General features: G+C 31.5%; 3 protein-coding genes across 3 annotated transcripts; all 3 read right to left on the bottom strand.

The window, feature by feature from the left end:
- Positions 1-568: 568 nt before the first annotated feature.
- Positions 569-2,671, bottom strand: LOC8259209 (adenylate-forming reductase 03009). Its single transcript, XM_002522503.3, has one exon. The coding sequence runs from the start codon at positions 2,471-2,473 to the stop codon at positions 818-820; it is 1,656 nt and encodes a 551-aa protein (XP_002522549.2). The 5' UTR covers positions 2,474-2,671; the 3' UTR covers positions 569-817.
- Positions 2,672-7,407: 4,736 nt separating this feature from the next.
- Positions 7,408-9,202, bottom strand: LOC8259210 (phospholipase A1-IIgamma). The gene is given in 4 exon segments (XM_015721424.3): positions 7,408-8,402; positions 8,513-8,582; positions 8,584-8,845; positions 8,848-9,202. Coding segments are annotated over 4 exon segments (1,200 nt in total). The 5' UTR covers positions 9,041-9,202; the 3' UTR covers positions 7,408-7,727.
- A 1,132-nt stretch (positions 9,203-10,334) lies between these two features.
- LOC8259212 (phospholipase A1-II 2) lies at positions 10,335-12,358 on the bottom strand. The gene is made up of 2 exons (XM_002522506.3): positions 11,657-12,358; positions 10,335-11,278 (listed from the first exon to the last, which is right to left on the bottom strand). Exons 1-2 carry the CDS (start codon positions 12,206-12,208, stop codon positions 10,619-10,621), a joined length of 1,212 nt encoding a protein of 403 aa, XP_002522552.2. The 5' UTR covers positions 12,209-12,358; the 3' UTR covers positions 10,335-10,618.
- Between the last annotated feature and the right edge of the window lie 3,714 nt (positions 12,359-16,072).

The raw sequence follows: 16,072 nt of genomic DNA, 5'->3' as shown, positions 1-16,072 counted from the left end.
CAGAATTTCTCATTTTAAAAATGTTGAGAATATAAAATTCGTAGAATTTGAGTAATTCATTTCTTTAATCAAACAATACATTTTCGATAAAATTCTTAAATTTTGCATGATTTTCAATAAAAATCATCAATGCATACACTGCATACACGTCTTTATATAAGTGTTAATTATATGTATTTAATATTATATTTCTAATTAAATAAAAAAAAACTCTTTATATAATAATTAATAAATAAATATCATATATTATAATGCAATTAATTTTATTTATAAATAATTTAATAGAGCGAGCTATCTTAAGAATTTCTCAAACTAATTAAACATGAAGACAACCTCTCCTTACTCACCATCATGTCCAATTGCAGAACACCTACTCTGTACTAGCTATCAGTCTATAACATTTGTTTGCTTTGGTCTTAAATTTCAACTGGAGTAGTTTTTGCTCAAAGCCTCCTTTCGTTTTATTGATAAAAATAAGTTATACGTTTTGTTTTAAAAAAAAATTAAGATTACGCAATAGTTATAAAAATGGATATGAAACAAAGGGTTCCTAAAACTAATTGAGACTAAAGACAGTAAAATGACAAGGAAAATTAATGCCATCAATTTCGATATTAGGTCAAAAAGTATACTTTATTAATTTTCAATAGCAACATGAGACATTATCTTAATGCATACATGTGCCGGGATTAATTTATGATCATAAATTAGAGTTTAATCTTTCGTTGATTGATTTGGACATGAGACGGATAAAAAAGAAACAAATAGTAAATAGAAGATAACATAGAATTAGATATCATATAATACTGCACTGAGTTCAAGAATCCCAGATAGGACCGAACGCTGAAATTCGTGCGGCTTTGCAAGCATTTACAACATCTCGGCTTCCTTCAGGATTGCTCGTGACAATGACAACTTCAGCTCCCCAGCTTTTAGCAGTATCAACACTCGTTTGGGAAACATTAGGCCGACCTAATATAGCAGTATCATGCACAATTACCTTGTCTTTAGGATGCCCGCTCATCATCTCCTTAATCTCTTTACCAAAGTTTTGTTCTATCCCTTTAGCCACCCAAAGCAAGCATACGCTAGCTCTACATGGCTGCAAAAGGAATGACAAGAAAACGCAAATTCCTGAACCGGTAGCCACCAAAAGAACCCTGTCATACATGTTTACTAGATAAGGCAAGCCTGCAAAGTGCACTTGTCTAACCCATAAGTGGCTCGGTGGGTTTGCGACTAAAGATTTTGTAAAGTCACCGACTGCACCAGCTAGCATCATGTGTTCTGTTTTCCCATCGGAAATAATACCAAAAGCATGCCATTCTGATAATGGGGATGGGCTAATCCTTCCTAGAATTCCAGCTTTTACTCCTCCCTGGAATTTTATGATTGAGGCATGGCCAGAAGGAGAAGATATTTTGACAGGTACTCTTCTTACTGTAATCCATGGGATGATAATAAGAACCGTAATGGCTATTGTAAACCAGAATTCTTGCCGTCTGAACAATTCGGAGCCTAGTTCGTTACTGTAGGATCTGGTTTTCGGGTCATAAGAGATAGTGAGCATGACAAATGCCCATAGCAGAGCTAGAGCTGTCCATCCAGCGAATCGGTGAGTTCTTTCGAATACATTGTGATGGAGATGGCGAATAAGAGGGAATGCAGCCAAGGCAGAGAGGCAAAGAAATGAAAGAATGGTGGAGGCCACACCTATGATTGCTGAGGAAGTGTTTTCTCTATCCTTAAGAGTGAGAACTAAAGCATATATGAGCCAGGCAATTGAAGAAACACCACACCCACTATGGATTCCACCAAGACTTTGAAGAAGAGAGGTCGTTGCAGTCTTGATTGGAAGAGGCATCCAAGATCTCCCAAACACCTTGACTGCAAGCCAGAAAACTACTCGCAAGAAGGCTTCGCTCCTGCATAGTGTCAGAGCAAGAATGTTGGCTATGGCAAAGAGTGCAGCCTTGTTTCTTGCATACGGAAAGTTTCCAGTAGCTGCAAGGATTAAACCTAGCATGTTCAAGGTCAAGGAAATGATAAAAAGCCGCTTGTACACGGTGAACAAGCCTTGATCAAGCAATATTACCGACAACCTTGATTCTTGCTTTCGAGCAGCCTTTGCTGGTTGCTCACTCTTACTAGCAGAAGGACGCGGTGTCTCCTTCTGCACTAGCTCGTCCATTTTCCCTTCTTCCAATCTTTCGAAACTGATATCATCCTCTTCTTTATCGTCATCTTCAGGGTCAAGGTCACAGAAATGGCTACTGCCTCGACTTACAGATCTTTGAACAGAAGAAGGGAACACTTTAGAGGAGCTACCAGCTTGAAACCAAGAAAGCCAAAATCGGTTGCTGCCTTTTGGGTCATCATTTTTGCTGGGGGCTGAAATGGCAAATGGATCAGGATGAGGTTTGATTTCAAAAGCCACTCCTCGGCAGCTTGAAAATCTTACTGGGCTTTGCATGCTGTTTCTCTCGGGAAAAGACACCAGAATGATTTGCAGGCGAAGAAGAGATGATTCTGCAGTTGCGAAAGTTTGCTATTTATAGGGCTTGGATAGGACTTCTTCTTCTCGTGTTCTTGCATGAATTAATTCCTCATTCATTCTTTGCGGAGCAAAAAAAAAGTCAAATTTTTCTTTTTTTTTTGCAAGTTTTTTGTTTCAAGTCAAGAGAGTTGAGACAACTAGAAACTGCAATAATTGCATATCAGCATATGCAGTAATCTCGTAAGTGCTTAATTTTCAAAGTAAAGCTCTAAATTTTAAATGGGTTCTTTTACAAATACGAATCTAATAATTTAGACTATCACAAATATCAACTGATATATAGTTTAAGGTTCGGTATCCATCATAGCTGAAAACTGTTTCTGAAATTTCTTTTAATCCTTTTTTTGTTTCACAGATTTAGAGGAATAGCTGCAAGAAATTAAGAAAGTAAGAGGTTCAGATTGTAACACTTTTTTAAAGAATGCGGTTTAGGTGTAATAATGGCAGAAGGAAGAAGAATAAGGAGGTGAAAGACTCCTTGGTAATTAAGGATCCAAAGAAAATGAACAATCTCAGAAATTATTCAATTGAAATAAAAATGGAATGAGGAAGGTTTGGTTGTCCTTTCTTTAATTGCTAAGTAGGAAACACGGTATTACTACTCTAAATGCCACAAAGAGCTATTCCATATGACCGCCGCATCGATGCTTATTATGGTGTTAACTGTTAAGAGGCTTGGCAACAGGGCAGAGCGGGAATCAGGATTCCTTTTCCATTCATGCCGGAATTTTCTTAAATCTCACAACAAATTCTTAGATTTACTTTTCTTTTTAGGAAAAAGGGATAATATTATTAATGAGACATATCAAAAATCAAAACATCTTCTAATTTAAATATTTAATATTACAAAGTATTAAAATAAAAATAACTGTTACCGAGGTGTTTTTTAGTTTCTTTTTTCTTTAACCAATCAGACTAGTTAAGTTGACTAATTGAAGAAGGTTCTCGGACTCTATTGGGAGCTTTGCTTGTGACCTATTTATGCCACCTCACCTTTAAATGTGAGACTTGCCATTTGAATCCTATAACCAAGGAAACAAGCTGTTAAGTGTTGCTCCTTTTAGGAGATATATTTATAAATTAAAATTTTAAAAAATTCTTTAATTTATCTTTTTTTAAATGATTTAAAAATCATATTCTTATATTTTAAATTTTAAAAGAGAAAAAATGCTCTTAAATATTTTTATTTTTTATTTTATTATTAGAATGTTTTTATTTTAAGAGTTGATTTAAAGAGAAAAAAAAGTGTCCAAAATGAAAGAGAGTTGATAGAAGAATACAAATCATTTAGTACTTTAATCTTTATTAATTATACACTCTGTTTTCTTTCTTCTGATATTATCTTGTACTTTATTTTATAAGAGAGTAGTAATTTAAACTTTAGAGGAGCCTTATATATTTTATCAAAAAAAACTTTGTAGGCTAGGGGGCAAGCATCCCTACTTACCCCCCTAATTCCTACTTGTTGCCAATGGACCACATATATATAGATGCCATTGGCTACCATGGTCCGGATGAAGATTTTGGGCGCAATTATTACAGTAAATTGGGGTCAGGGTCTAATTAAATAAGAGTCAATGAAATGGTAACAAACAACAATATGTGCAGTTTACCACCTCCATCGCTTCAACTGGGTATATCATAATATCGATATTGCCCAAAGGGGCTTTTCTTAATGAAGTTCATATTCATCTCCAAACTAATAATTAAAGTTCTAAATGGTGTTTAGTAATTTTTTTTTCTTCTTCCATCTGACTTATTTATCTTCTATATAAATACTGTGTTATTCATTTTTAACACGTTTTATAGTTTAACATCTTTTATCTAAGAGTTGAATCCTTACACCACCTTTTGTAATTATTAAACTAAACATTAGCGAGGTACAAAATATGATCTCCATGACTCTTAGAGAGTCTCCTATATAGGAAGGGAAAAAGAAATAAAAAAAGATAGATCGAGGCAAGATTATAGATAATTATTAGGTCTGCAAACCTCTTGACGATTTAACTAAATCTCATATTTGTCAATCCTCCTGAAAGCAGTTTTGTGTTGTGAAGCCCACACAGTTAAATTAGTGCTACTATATAAATAAAACAATAATAATAATAATAATAATAATAACAATTTCATATAGAATTAATTTAATATTAATATTGTAATATATTGCATGTTCGATTATTATTATTTTTTTCTCGTCTGGAAAGTACTGAGATAATACAATTAAGTTTAAGAAAATTCATAAGAAAAATGACTACTTTCTGAATCAATTATTTTGGCTTCTAAGACATTTTTTCCCTTCAGAGTAAAGAAAGATACACAATATATGGAACTATGGCTGTTGGTTTGAACACATTATATATTTTTTTTTTCACCATTATATATTAAAAAAAACCCTTAAAAAATTCGACCTGCAATAATGTTTTATGAATCACTTTATGACCAAGTCATCAAGTCTGATTCAAAACTCTATATTGGATGTACGTATCTTTTGATGATGGAAAACCAAGAGATTAGAAAGGAAACTTAGGTGCTCCATTTGAAGTGATTTGGCAGAGGGCTTACCTTACCAGCACAGAAAGCAAGTCTACCCTCTAATTTCTTGGGTCAATTGAAAAATTTTATACTCCATTGACTTTCATTGCTAACTCAGTCTCTCCTTCCACTACAACTTGCTGAAGAATCTCCAGCACATAATTGTATTACGTAATATTCTTCCTTTCACATTGAGAATGCATGCTAACATTGCTTATGAACTTTACTGGTTAGGTTTAGGGGTAAAGAAAAACTTATTCTTATCATATTCTCAATTGTTTTTCGTTATAAAATTTGGGTTTGAATTCTTAATCAAATTTTATTTTTTGCTAAATGACAAATTTTATTAATTATAAGGACCAAGACACTGTTAATCAAAATTATGTATATGTGTGTACCAGGAATGATGGCATAGTTTAACTTCTAATTAACTCCCGTTATGAGAATTGAATTATAGGCAGATAAGAAACATAGAGATAATCTACAAATTAATTTTCTCAATGTGCAAGCTGTGATGATGTGTTGTCTTGCTCAAGTTGATGCATTCTCCATACACGAAGTTACCCAGAGTTGCATTGCAGTCCACAATTGAAGCTAATTAAGAATCAACGATTCCCAAATTGCCAATTATACGTAGTTGGTTACCTTCTTCAGTTCCAGAATTTCAGCCTATAACATTGACTTGGTTCTTTCCTGGAAGCTTCAACCCTAGTAGCTAGCGTCTGTAGGTTTATTTCAATGCTTTTATACATTGAACGGGAGGCTAAAGAGAGGTTGACTTTGCCCAAGTCTATTTGGTATCAAAGACAGCTCCACTCGGGTTCGGTAGGATCATTGAATTTTGGGCGCTGATAACTATGGATTTTGCTAATTTCGGATTTGGATCAGGCTAGGTCGTGCTCATTTTGGTACTCCTTTTTTTTTTTTGTTCTTTTTAGTCCGGAGCGAGTCGGTTCAAATAAAATTTAGTTCGGAAAACTTTGAATTTCATATTCTTCTGATTAAAATTTCAAATTAATTTTCTTAATATACTTTTTAATATCATAAATTTTATCTAATATATAAATTTAACATTTTTGAGATCAAATGCAAAGTTTTCAATTTTTTTTAAATAATTAGAATATAAATTAAACTAAATCAAGATAACAAATGTGAAGATTTTTTAACTTAAATTATTTTGTTTGAGTACTTATTAATATTCTAATTTCCTGATATGTTGTATATATGATTTCAAGCTAATTATTGTAATTTATGATAAACAAATTTTAAATTAACTAGTTGTTTAGTGGTGCATTGCCTGACCGTTCTAATTATTTTAATTATAAAAAATAACATAAATATATATTTATAGACCAAATTTAATAGAATTTTTAATTTTTTAAATTATTTATAATATTTTGAAAGTAATAATAAATTAAATGCTTTTAAATGTTTTTATTAAATGATTTTATTAGTGTAATAATAAAAGATATTTTAAAAATATTTCTTAATTAATTTTTAGTTCTATATAATTAATACTACAAATTTTATTAATATAATTATTTTTTATGATTAGAAATTATTGTATAAATTAGAAATTTAACTTATTAGTTAATAAGAATATTAAAAATATAACTAAAAATGTTATTCTTTAGAATTCGAGTCATTGTCTAATTAAAAAACTAATATTTTAGTTAATATAATTAAAAATATAATTAAAACACTATTTTCTAGGATTATAGTTATTATTTAATTAGAAATATAACTTATTAAGTAATAAATTTAAAAAAAAAAATTGATAAAATTTCACATAAGCCTACGTACACATGTCAAAAACAAATATTCTATATGTCAAAATATAGTCATACATATCAAAAGATTTTTAATGTCCCAAATTATATATATATATATATATATATATATTAAAATATTATAAATTTGATGAAATTATAAGGGATATTTCTTAAAATTTTAATTAAAAATAAAATATATTAAGAAAATCAGTATGAATTCTTGCTCCTATATCTATGATAATTACATATGTCATAAAATATATGTTTATTTTTTAGAAGAAGTTAAATTAATTTCGAATCATTTTAGATTTTGAATTAAATTATTTTGAGTTTTTAATCGTGTCAGTTTCGAATTCAGATAATTTCATGTTCAAGTTATTTTCAATTTTTTTACTGTCTTGAATCACTCGATCTAATCACTCGATCTCATATTAATTTGCTTTCATATCGATCCAAGTCGAAGTAATTTTAAATTCATTGATTTCGTCTCAAATTATTTTAAATTTGAATTGTTTTTATTAATTTTTGAGTTTGGATAGACATACATTTAAGCAAGTCGAATCGAATTTTCTAATACATTTGATTTGATGGAATCAAATAAGCCCCTTATAGGTAGAGCAAGCAAAGGTTAACTCATCTATTATTAAAAACATCACATATCATAGATAAGCACGAACGAGCAAAAGCAACACATGCCCTAGCTAACCTTCCCTCTCATATATACAGTGCAAAGGTCTTAATGGCTGCCACACTTTCCTTGACTATCCATTCGCTCTCACATGAGGTGGATCCACCGTCCATATGGAATAGTGTATATACAATCCAGTGTAGGCAATATCTTTCGCACTTCATTGCGAATGTAATAATTACTGATCAGGGCAACTGTCAGAAACATCAACCTTTGGAGGATCTGGCATATAGTCAAGCAGCTTCCATCCATCACTCATCTGAATCATACCTTTATTCATCATATTACTCCACCATTTTGGTGGCACGTTATGATCGTCCTTTAATAGATCGTTATATTTATTCACAAGTGCAAGATCAAGACTGATGACCAAGTGGAAAGCTTCACCCTTCTCTTTATAACCTGCAATTCCATGAAGATAAAGATTGAAATCATGATATTTTACGCGACCCGTCCAAACATTTATCGCTTTTATATATGGTGAAACCTTGGTGTCAAACTTAAACAACACACCAACATCTTCATAGAAATGGATAAAAACTAATTTCTCAGGAGGAAGATGGAGCAAAGGATCCATAGCATTATTTATACGTAGCAGATGAAGATTTCTTAATCGCGAGAATACATCAAGAAAGCCTTTGTTTCCTACACGGAGACCGGCATAAACGAAGGCAGTGACTGGATATTCGATATTTAATCCAGTTGGCTTGTTATATCCATTAGCAACTATGTCCATTGCATTCAAGGTTGCAAGAGATCCGCCCAATCTGTGGCCGATTACAGTGATGCTCACAGCCTCATTTGGATCAGCTGTATAGTACTTGTCTACGACTCTCCTAACCGCAGCTAGAACCTGGATATATATATATATATATATTCAACAAAAACAAACATTATATATATACTGGATTCAAGATTGGTATAACTAATTATAAATCGTTGGGAACATTATAGATGTGTTACCTGCTCTCTGGCACTGGACTTGGAGTATACGGAGTTGGGATCTTTTGATGTGTAGATATTGTGGAAACCATTTAGCATCGGAATTAGGAAAAATGTCTGATGCGGACAATTGATCCCAGGTAATATGTTCAAACCGTTCAATGAGCAAGGCTGTTCCTCTCCAGCCAACCAGAATATCTCTTCTTCCTAAAAAACGATTCCCTTCATCAGTACTCACAGCAACAAACCCAATAAAAGTGACATATCCTAAGATTTGAACATCTGATCTCGCATAAATGTAGTCAGTCACTTGGTATTCGAATGGATTGGCAATTTGTAGGCCAACTTTGGCGAGTATTTCTCTGGTGGATATCGGCATAGTGCGTATGCATTGGATTCCCTCACATCATTGAAAGAATCTGTAAGAGCTCTAGTCAGTTCACCATAGCGAATAAGATAGCGGCGGAGATTATCGTCGATTGGGTCCAGAAGACCTCTCCAGTTGTTCTCGCCGCTGAGAGCTTTCCAGTTTGCAGCAATCACTGACATCTTTTCTTCTGCTCTCTTATGTATCCTTTTACTGTGTGATTGGCAATGCACGGCTTCATCAATTGCTTCCTTTATATACAGTGCTGTGCTTTAAAACTAGACAAGAAAACACGCACCATTATAGAAAAAGTTAATTGAAACTGAGACGGCCACGAGTGTAATCGAAATGGAGCGCTTCATTTTATTGTAGAATCAGCATTAGTCAAGTAGAGACAATAAATAGACTAAAAAGACTCAAAATCTTGTAGAATCCGGCCTTGCCATGGCAAATGGGGCTAATGTTATTTTGTTTTCTTAGAGCCTACACGTGACTCAACAGTACATGCAAACTCGGGCTTCGTCCTGCTCTGCTCTCGTCACACCACATTTCATATTTCCTGCTCTTTGCACATAACAATACAACAAGTAGCTCGAGTCTTGTACCATTTTTCAATTAGTGTTTTGTCACGTGTCCTCTCTCATTTTTTAATATGTCCTCGGCACCGTCCAAATATATACATGAACTCGGTTTGATTGGTGGGCTAGCAAGGAAGAAGCCTTTTGCAACTAAACCCAATTTCGGAATAGCTTAGATACAGCCGCGGATATAAAAATTTATTTGAGGAGCAAATAAAATAGCATAAAAATGTATATATTTGAAGAAAAATCTGATATTTTTACTGGAGTTAAAATAAAAAATAAAAAAATATATATAAGGGAGTAAAAGGAGTTTTAAAAATCTAGAAGGGGCTATGGCCACCTCTAGTCCTCCTGATTTCGACATTATTAGACAGAATATTATAATACCTTTTTATTTAATTCTAAGAGAAAAAAGAAAAAATACTCTTTTATTTAGAGAAGATTGATAAAAATACGTCACATGTTAACAAATTCAATTTATAATTTTATTAGAAATTAAAATTGAAATTAATATTAAAATATCATGTTGAAGTTAAGAATATAAATTGCAAGTGCAAAGTATAAATTCTTTTAGTAATTAAAGCCTATTTTAAAAGTAATGGACTATATTTGAATAAAGATGTTTAAAAGATAATATCATATGAATTAATTTAACTTTTTAAAAAATATATACAAATTTAGGCAAAAAAGTTATTTTGAAAACAATTCTTGTTTTATATTTAAAATTTATTTGAAAATAATATAAACAATATATGATATTATTTTTAGTAATTATATTTTGTAGATTATATTTATTTATGTCTATCTATAGATTTTTAACCATCAATTGATTAATATTTAACTTATCTAGTACTATAATAATTGTAACGTATCTTTTTTTAAATTATCACTTCGTCTCTGTATTTGTCATTGACATATGAAGAGTAATGGCTAATAATAAATCTACCATATACTTAACTAAATTAACTATCAATTATAAATTATTAGCTACTAAAAAACATTTATCAGTTAATCAATAATTTAGCCAAATAGGGAGTAGGAACAACAAAAAGCAGACACAAGCCCAAGTCCTAGCCAAGCCGCTCACTGCAATCAGGACTTATTAGTTATACCACACTCATTAATTTGTTCATTGCCAAGGTTGCCATACCACCCAAATATAATAGGGACACGACCATATTACTTAATGCCATTCTCAGAAATATCATCGCTTGGAGGATCAGGCACATAGTCATGCAGCTTCCAAGATCCATCATCCATTTGAGCCATACCTTTATTCATCACATTACTCCACCATTTAGGAGGAACCTTGTAATCTTCCAATAGCAGATCATTATATTTATTCACAAGTGCAAGATCAAAATCGACAGCCAATTTAAATTTTCTGTCCTTCCCTTGATAACCTGAAATCCCATGACAGTAAAGATTCAAATCATGGGGTTCCATGAAAGTCGCCTTCTTTATGTATGGTGAAAGGCTGGTATCGATGTCAAGCTCCGCACCGACATCTGCATAAGAATAGCCTAATATCTTCTTTGGAGGAAGCTCAGGAATAAAATCCTGAGCATTTCGTATGCGTAAGAGATGAAGATTCTTCAATCCTGAGAACACATCAAGAAAACCTTTGTCTCCAACACGAGGGCTGCCAAAAACAAAGGAAGCAACCGGAAGTTCAACGGTTGATCCAGTGGGCCTGTTATATTCATTGGCTACTATGTCCACTGCGTTCAATGTTGCAAGAGCTGCACCCAAGCTATGGCCAATTACAGTTATGCTCACAACCTCATTTGGATCAGCTTTATAGTGTTTGTCTACAAGTCTTCTAACCGCAGCTAGAACCTGGATACATATAGGTATAAAACAAAAACAAGATTATGTGCCTTTTTGCTTTTTCTTTTTCTTTCTTCTCTTACATTTTATCCCTCGTTCTAATTGATCATATTATGGAGATGACTCCAATGCCCAACTAGTTACCTAAATGGCAACAACAAATTGCACAACACGCATGGCATGATCAATTAAATACTTTATATATATGAATTTAGTTATGTATCAACAATCAAATAAAATACCTATATGCATTAACAACCCCAGGTTCAGCAGGGTAAATGCAAGTCTTAGCGGATTGTACCGCTATAATTGGTGGTGAACTCGCCTTTGGCAAAACTGTATTAGTGGCTTATATGCCGTGTGAAGGTTACAATTTTCAGGATTTACCTGCTCTCTAACGCTCATCTTATTGTACGTTGAGGTTGAATCCTTAGCAGTGTACATATTATAGAAACCATTATGCACCAAAGCTTCCGAATCTGGAAATATGTCAGTAGCTGGGACTTGATCACAAAGAATATCTTGAAACCATTCAATGGGTAAGGTTGTTCCTCTCCAGCAAACTATGATATCTCTTCTCCCTAGAACAAGCTTCCCTTCATCAGTACTGACGGCAACAAAACCAACAAAAGTAGATGTTGCAGGAAGGTATTCCCTGAAAGCATCAGCTTCTGATCTTGCATAAAAATAGTCAGTTACTAGGTATTTGAACGGGTTGCCACTTTGTAGGCCAACCCGAGTGAATAGAACCTCAGGTGGATATCGGCATAACGCAAATCCATCAGATACCTTCACATCATTGAAAGAATCAGCAGGAGCTCTTGTAAATGCACCATAGTTGATAAGATAGCGGCGGAGATTATCATCGATAGGGTCTAAGAGACCTTTCCAATTGTTCTCCCCGCTAAGAACTTTCCAATTCTTTGCGATATCTGCCATCTTTCTTTATGTTTCTTTTCCCTCCTCTCAAGTTACTTGCGTCTCGGAGTGTCTGGCGATAATGCATGGCTTGCATGCTTTATATAGATCAATTCTCCTTCTCTCCCTTTCCCTTCAATAATTTTTAACCTAAATGCCATGTGCAATTTGTGGATTCCTTTGAGATAAAGCACATACGTGATATTACTTTTGCCCCCACACTTTCCATGGCCATGTAATTGTCAGGTATAGTGTCATGACCTCACAAAACTATCCAGTAGCCAGTTTTAAGGTCTTTGTTAATTAAATGCCGAACAGCGTAAGATTGATAAATGTAAGATCTTACCTCTTGATGAATTTATAAATTGTATTTGATTAAAAATCAAATCACAATGCCAATCACTATTGATCCCCGACCTAAATATTTTGTATATTTATTATTTATCACAAATCACAGAGAAATTCTTTTACAGTTAAAGAGAGTAGAAATTGATGTAATGAAAAAATAATTCTTTTCATCTAATCCACTTTTACATAGATGTAATTGGTTACTTAGTTATCAATTATTGGATAACTACCTTTTTATTTTATTTTATTTATATAAATATAAATATTAATGAATTTGAATTAACCCGTTATAGACCATCCGGCCCAGACTTTAACAGTATTCCTCAAGCCAAGGCCCAGGGTCCCACAGCTGACTTGCTACAATAATTTAAGATATCAATTAACTTTGTGGAGCATCGAAAGAGGAAATTGAATGTGCCCCATGCAGACATATTTGGCTTATTAAATTAACCAGTTTAATCCATTTTTTAATTTTGCTATTACGACAAATTAAAATAGAAGTTAAAATAAGTGAAGAGTAGCGTACTCATTAATAAAATTAAAAGTTGGTCTAACTATATTAAAATAATTAAAATTAGTTGATCAGATGAATTATAGATTAAAGTAAGAATTAAGTGAATATACCACATTTATCTTTAGTATTTATAAATTATTTATATTTTTTATTTTTTATAGTGGCTATTATGACTGACAGCATCTAATTTATTTCTGAAAGTCGCTGGAATCTCCTATGATTAAGCTGTGGAGCAGCAGTCCTTGAAGTTCTTTGGGCAACAGATAGAGGTAAATATTGTTTAATATTTTTAAATTAATAAAATTATTGAATTAACAAATTTATTTAATATTTTTTAAATGATACACAAACGAAAAAAAAAGTATTCACTTTCGTAAAGTATGTAAAGGGAAAGGGGAGCACCTTCACTTTCACATCCAAAATGTGGATAATATGTTAAATGTTGCAAATTGTTGTGGTTGTTTTAGTCCCTTCTTTCAGACTATACAATAATACTCAATATATTTGATTATCCACTGCTGCAATTAACTCAGAAGTAGCATAAATACTCGACTAATTATTTCTGATATATCGCATGATTTTTCTATCACTAATTATCGTCTCATTTTTATATATGGGACAATATATATATACAAATGAAAATGAAGAAAAGAAGTCCGAGCTTAATTTTTCGTTAAATAAAAATGTATTTACCATCAAAATCGAGTCTATGGATGCCCATTACCTCTCATAGAAAATCAAATCAATTGTGCAGCATCAAATTCTATAACTCGATCCTCGACACTGAATTAGAAAATGCTTAATTGTGAAAAGAATTATATGTTTTGCAATTGTTATCAGATTTAGCATGTATTATTTATATTTTTAATTTTAATATTAAACTTTAATTTTAATATTCTATAAAAATATTAACATAGTGTGAACTCCGACAACAATAGTAAATATGAGGAACTAAGTCAACATCTTCACTATTAATTATCGTTTAAACACATAAGATTAATGAAACTTCAAAGCTAAAAGAAAAAAATAATTTATGAACTTTAGTAGTAGAATAAATCAACAATTCTAATATTGATTCAATTCTTTTCTGTTATTGTCAGAAATCACACTAAAATAGCATATTTGACAGCTAATTTTATCAAATATTAAAATTAAAATCAATGTTAAAAGTATAATGCTAAAAATTTAAAAATTACATGCTAATTCCAATAATAATTGTAAGTTGCAGGATTTTTCTGACAATTAAATCATTAGAAAATTAAAGCATAATAACAACCAATCACACTGCGCCTTCAAGATGATTTTTATCTAATGGTTGTGGTCAATTATTTATTGATTTGGGATGGAGATGCAGCCTTTATAACTGAAAGTGCTCCCTCATAATGTGGACACCATAGAAATTTGAGGAGTCGGTGCATGCCCCACTTCCTCAATGCTCAACAAATGCATTTCCAAAGCTGACATTTAATTGGTGCATATAATAAAATATTTTTAAGAATATGTTACTGCAAAAAGTGAAAATCTTTTACTTAAATGTGTTATAATTTTTATATTTTATTTTTTTTATATTAATAATTTTTAGTTTTTTTTTTCTTTTTAACTTTTACTAATATAAAAAATATCTTAAAAATGATTGATTAACTTAACATATTAAAAATTTACAATATATTTATTAAAAATAAAATAGAAAGGTAGAAATTTTTTTATTTAAATTTAGTTTATATCTCCACCTATACACCAAATTATACATGATTGATACATATTTATTAGTTTTAAATGATAATATATGTGTCAATAATTCAATACAAATATATAAAAAAACACTAATATATATACGTATCATTTTTCTATTAGCTATAATGTTTGCACCAAATTTATATAAGAATCTCCTATAAATATAAATCAACTCATAATTTTACATTCAGAAAATAAAAAAATATATTAGAGTCTTATTTTATAAGTTAACTGGTTAAAATAAAAAATTTGATATACTAAAATAACTCTTATTTTATTTGATGATTAAAAATTTGATATTAAGATGACTCTTATTTCATAGGATAATCTTCATTATAAACCAAGGGATAATTTCAAGCTGTATCAGGATCATCCTCTTCAGGACCCATCAACTTCGTAGAACCATCAGGTTGTTGCAGCATGCCCTTGTTCTCCTCAACGATCTAAAGATTCGGTGAACAAGAGCAATATCACGATTGACCTCTAAGTTAACCCTACTTGAGGCCCTTGATTTCCCACTGCATGCACATTATAACCCTCCAAATTATGCCAGCTTGACACGTTTCTAACGTAGATAGCATCAATTTTTCTCCTACGTCTGGATACCCCATCAATAGCATAAATAGGAACAACATAAATAAATATATTCAATGAATAATAAAATTTATTAATAAAATAATTTAATAAAAATAAATATAATATTTCAATATAACAAATATTATAATTAATTTAAATAATCTGATTATAATTTAATTTATTTTTTAAATTATATTATTTACTATATTATTATTATTAAATTATTATTATTCTTAATTTAATTAATCTTATTACATTATTATTATTATTAGAATATAATCTTAAAAATTAAAATAGAGATTACATTGTTAGTCTCTAACTCAAAGACCACACAATTAGTCTCTATGTGGTAGTTAAAAACTCATACTATTGATTGGCGTCCAGCTAGCAACCACAGTCATAGTCTCTAACTTAAAGAGTATAATAGTGGTCTCTAAAATGGTCGTTGTTTTCTCCATTAGAAATCATATTCTGTGGTTTCTAGTTTAGAGACCACGCATGTAGTGTCTAAAGCAGTCACTATTATTCCCGCCATGTTTTGATAGAAAGTTAGCGACCACTTACAAACCATATCTGGTGGTCGCTAGTAGTGTGGCTATATGGTTGCAATGTGGGTGTAAATTTAAAAAAAAAAAATTAGTTTTGGAGTGAAAGTAAAATAGTCGCTACGTGGTAGTTAAAAAACGACAATTTTGATGTGGTAGCTAAAGATG

Source organism: Ricinus communis, chromosome 5, assembly GCF_019578655.1.
Source record: "Ricinus communis isolate WT05 ecotype wild-type chromosome 5, ASM1957865v1, whole genome shotgun sequence".
NCBI lineage: Eukaryota > Viridiplantae > Streptophyta > Magnoliopsida > Malpighiales > Euphorbiaceae > Ricinus > Ricinus communis.
Note: the sequence above shows the minus strand (reverse complement) of the source record. Positions and strands in the feature narration are given on the sequence as shown.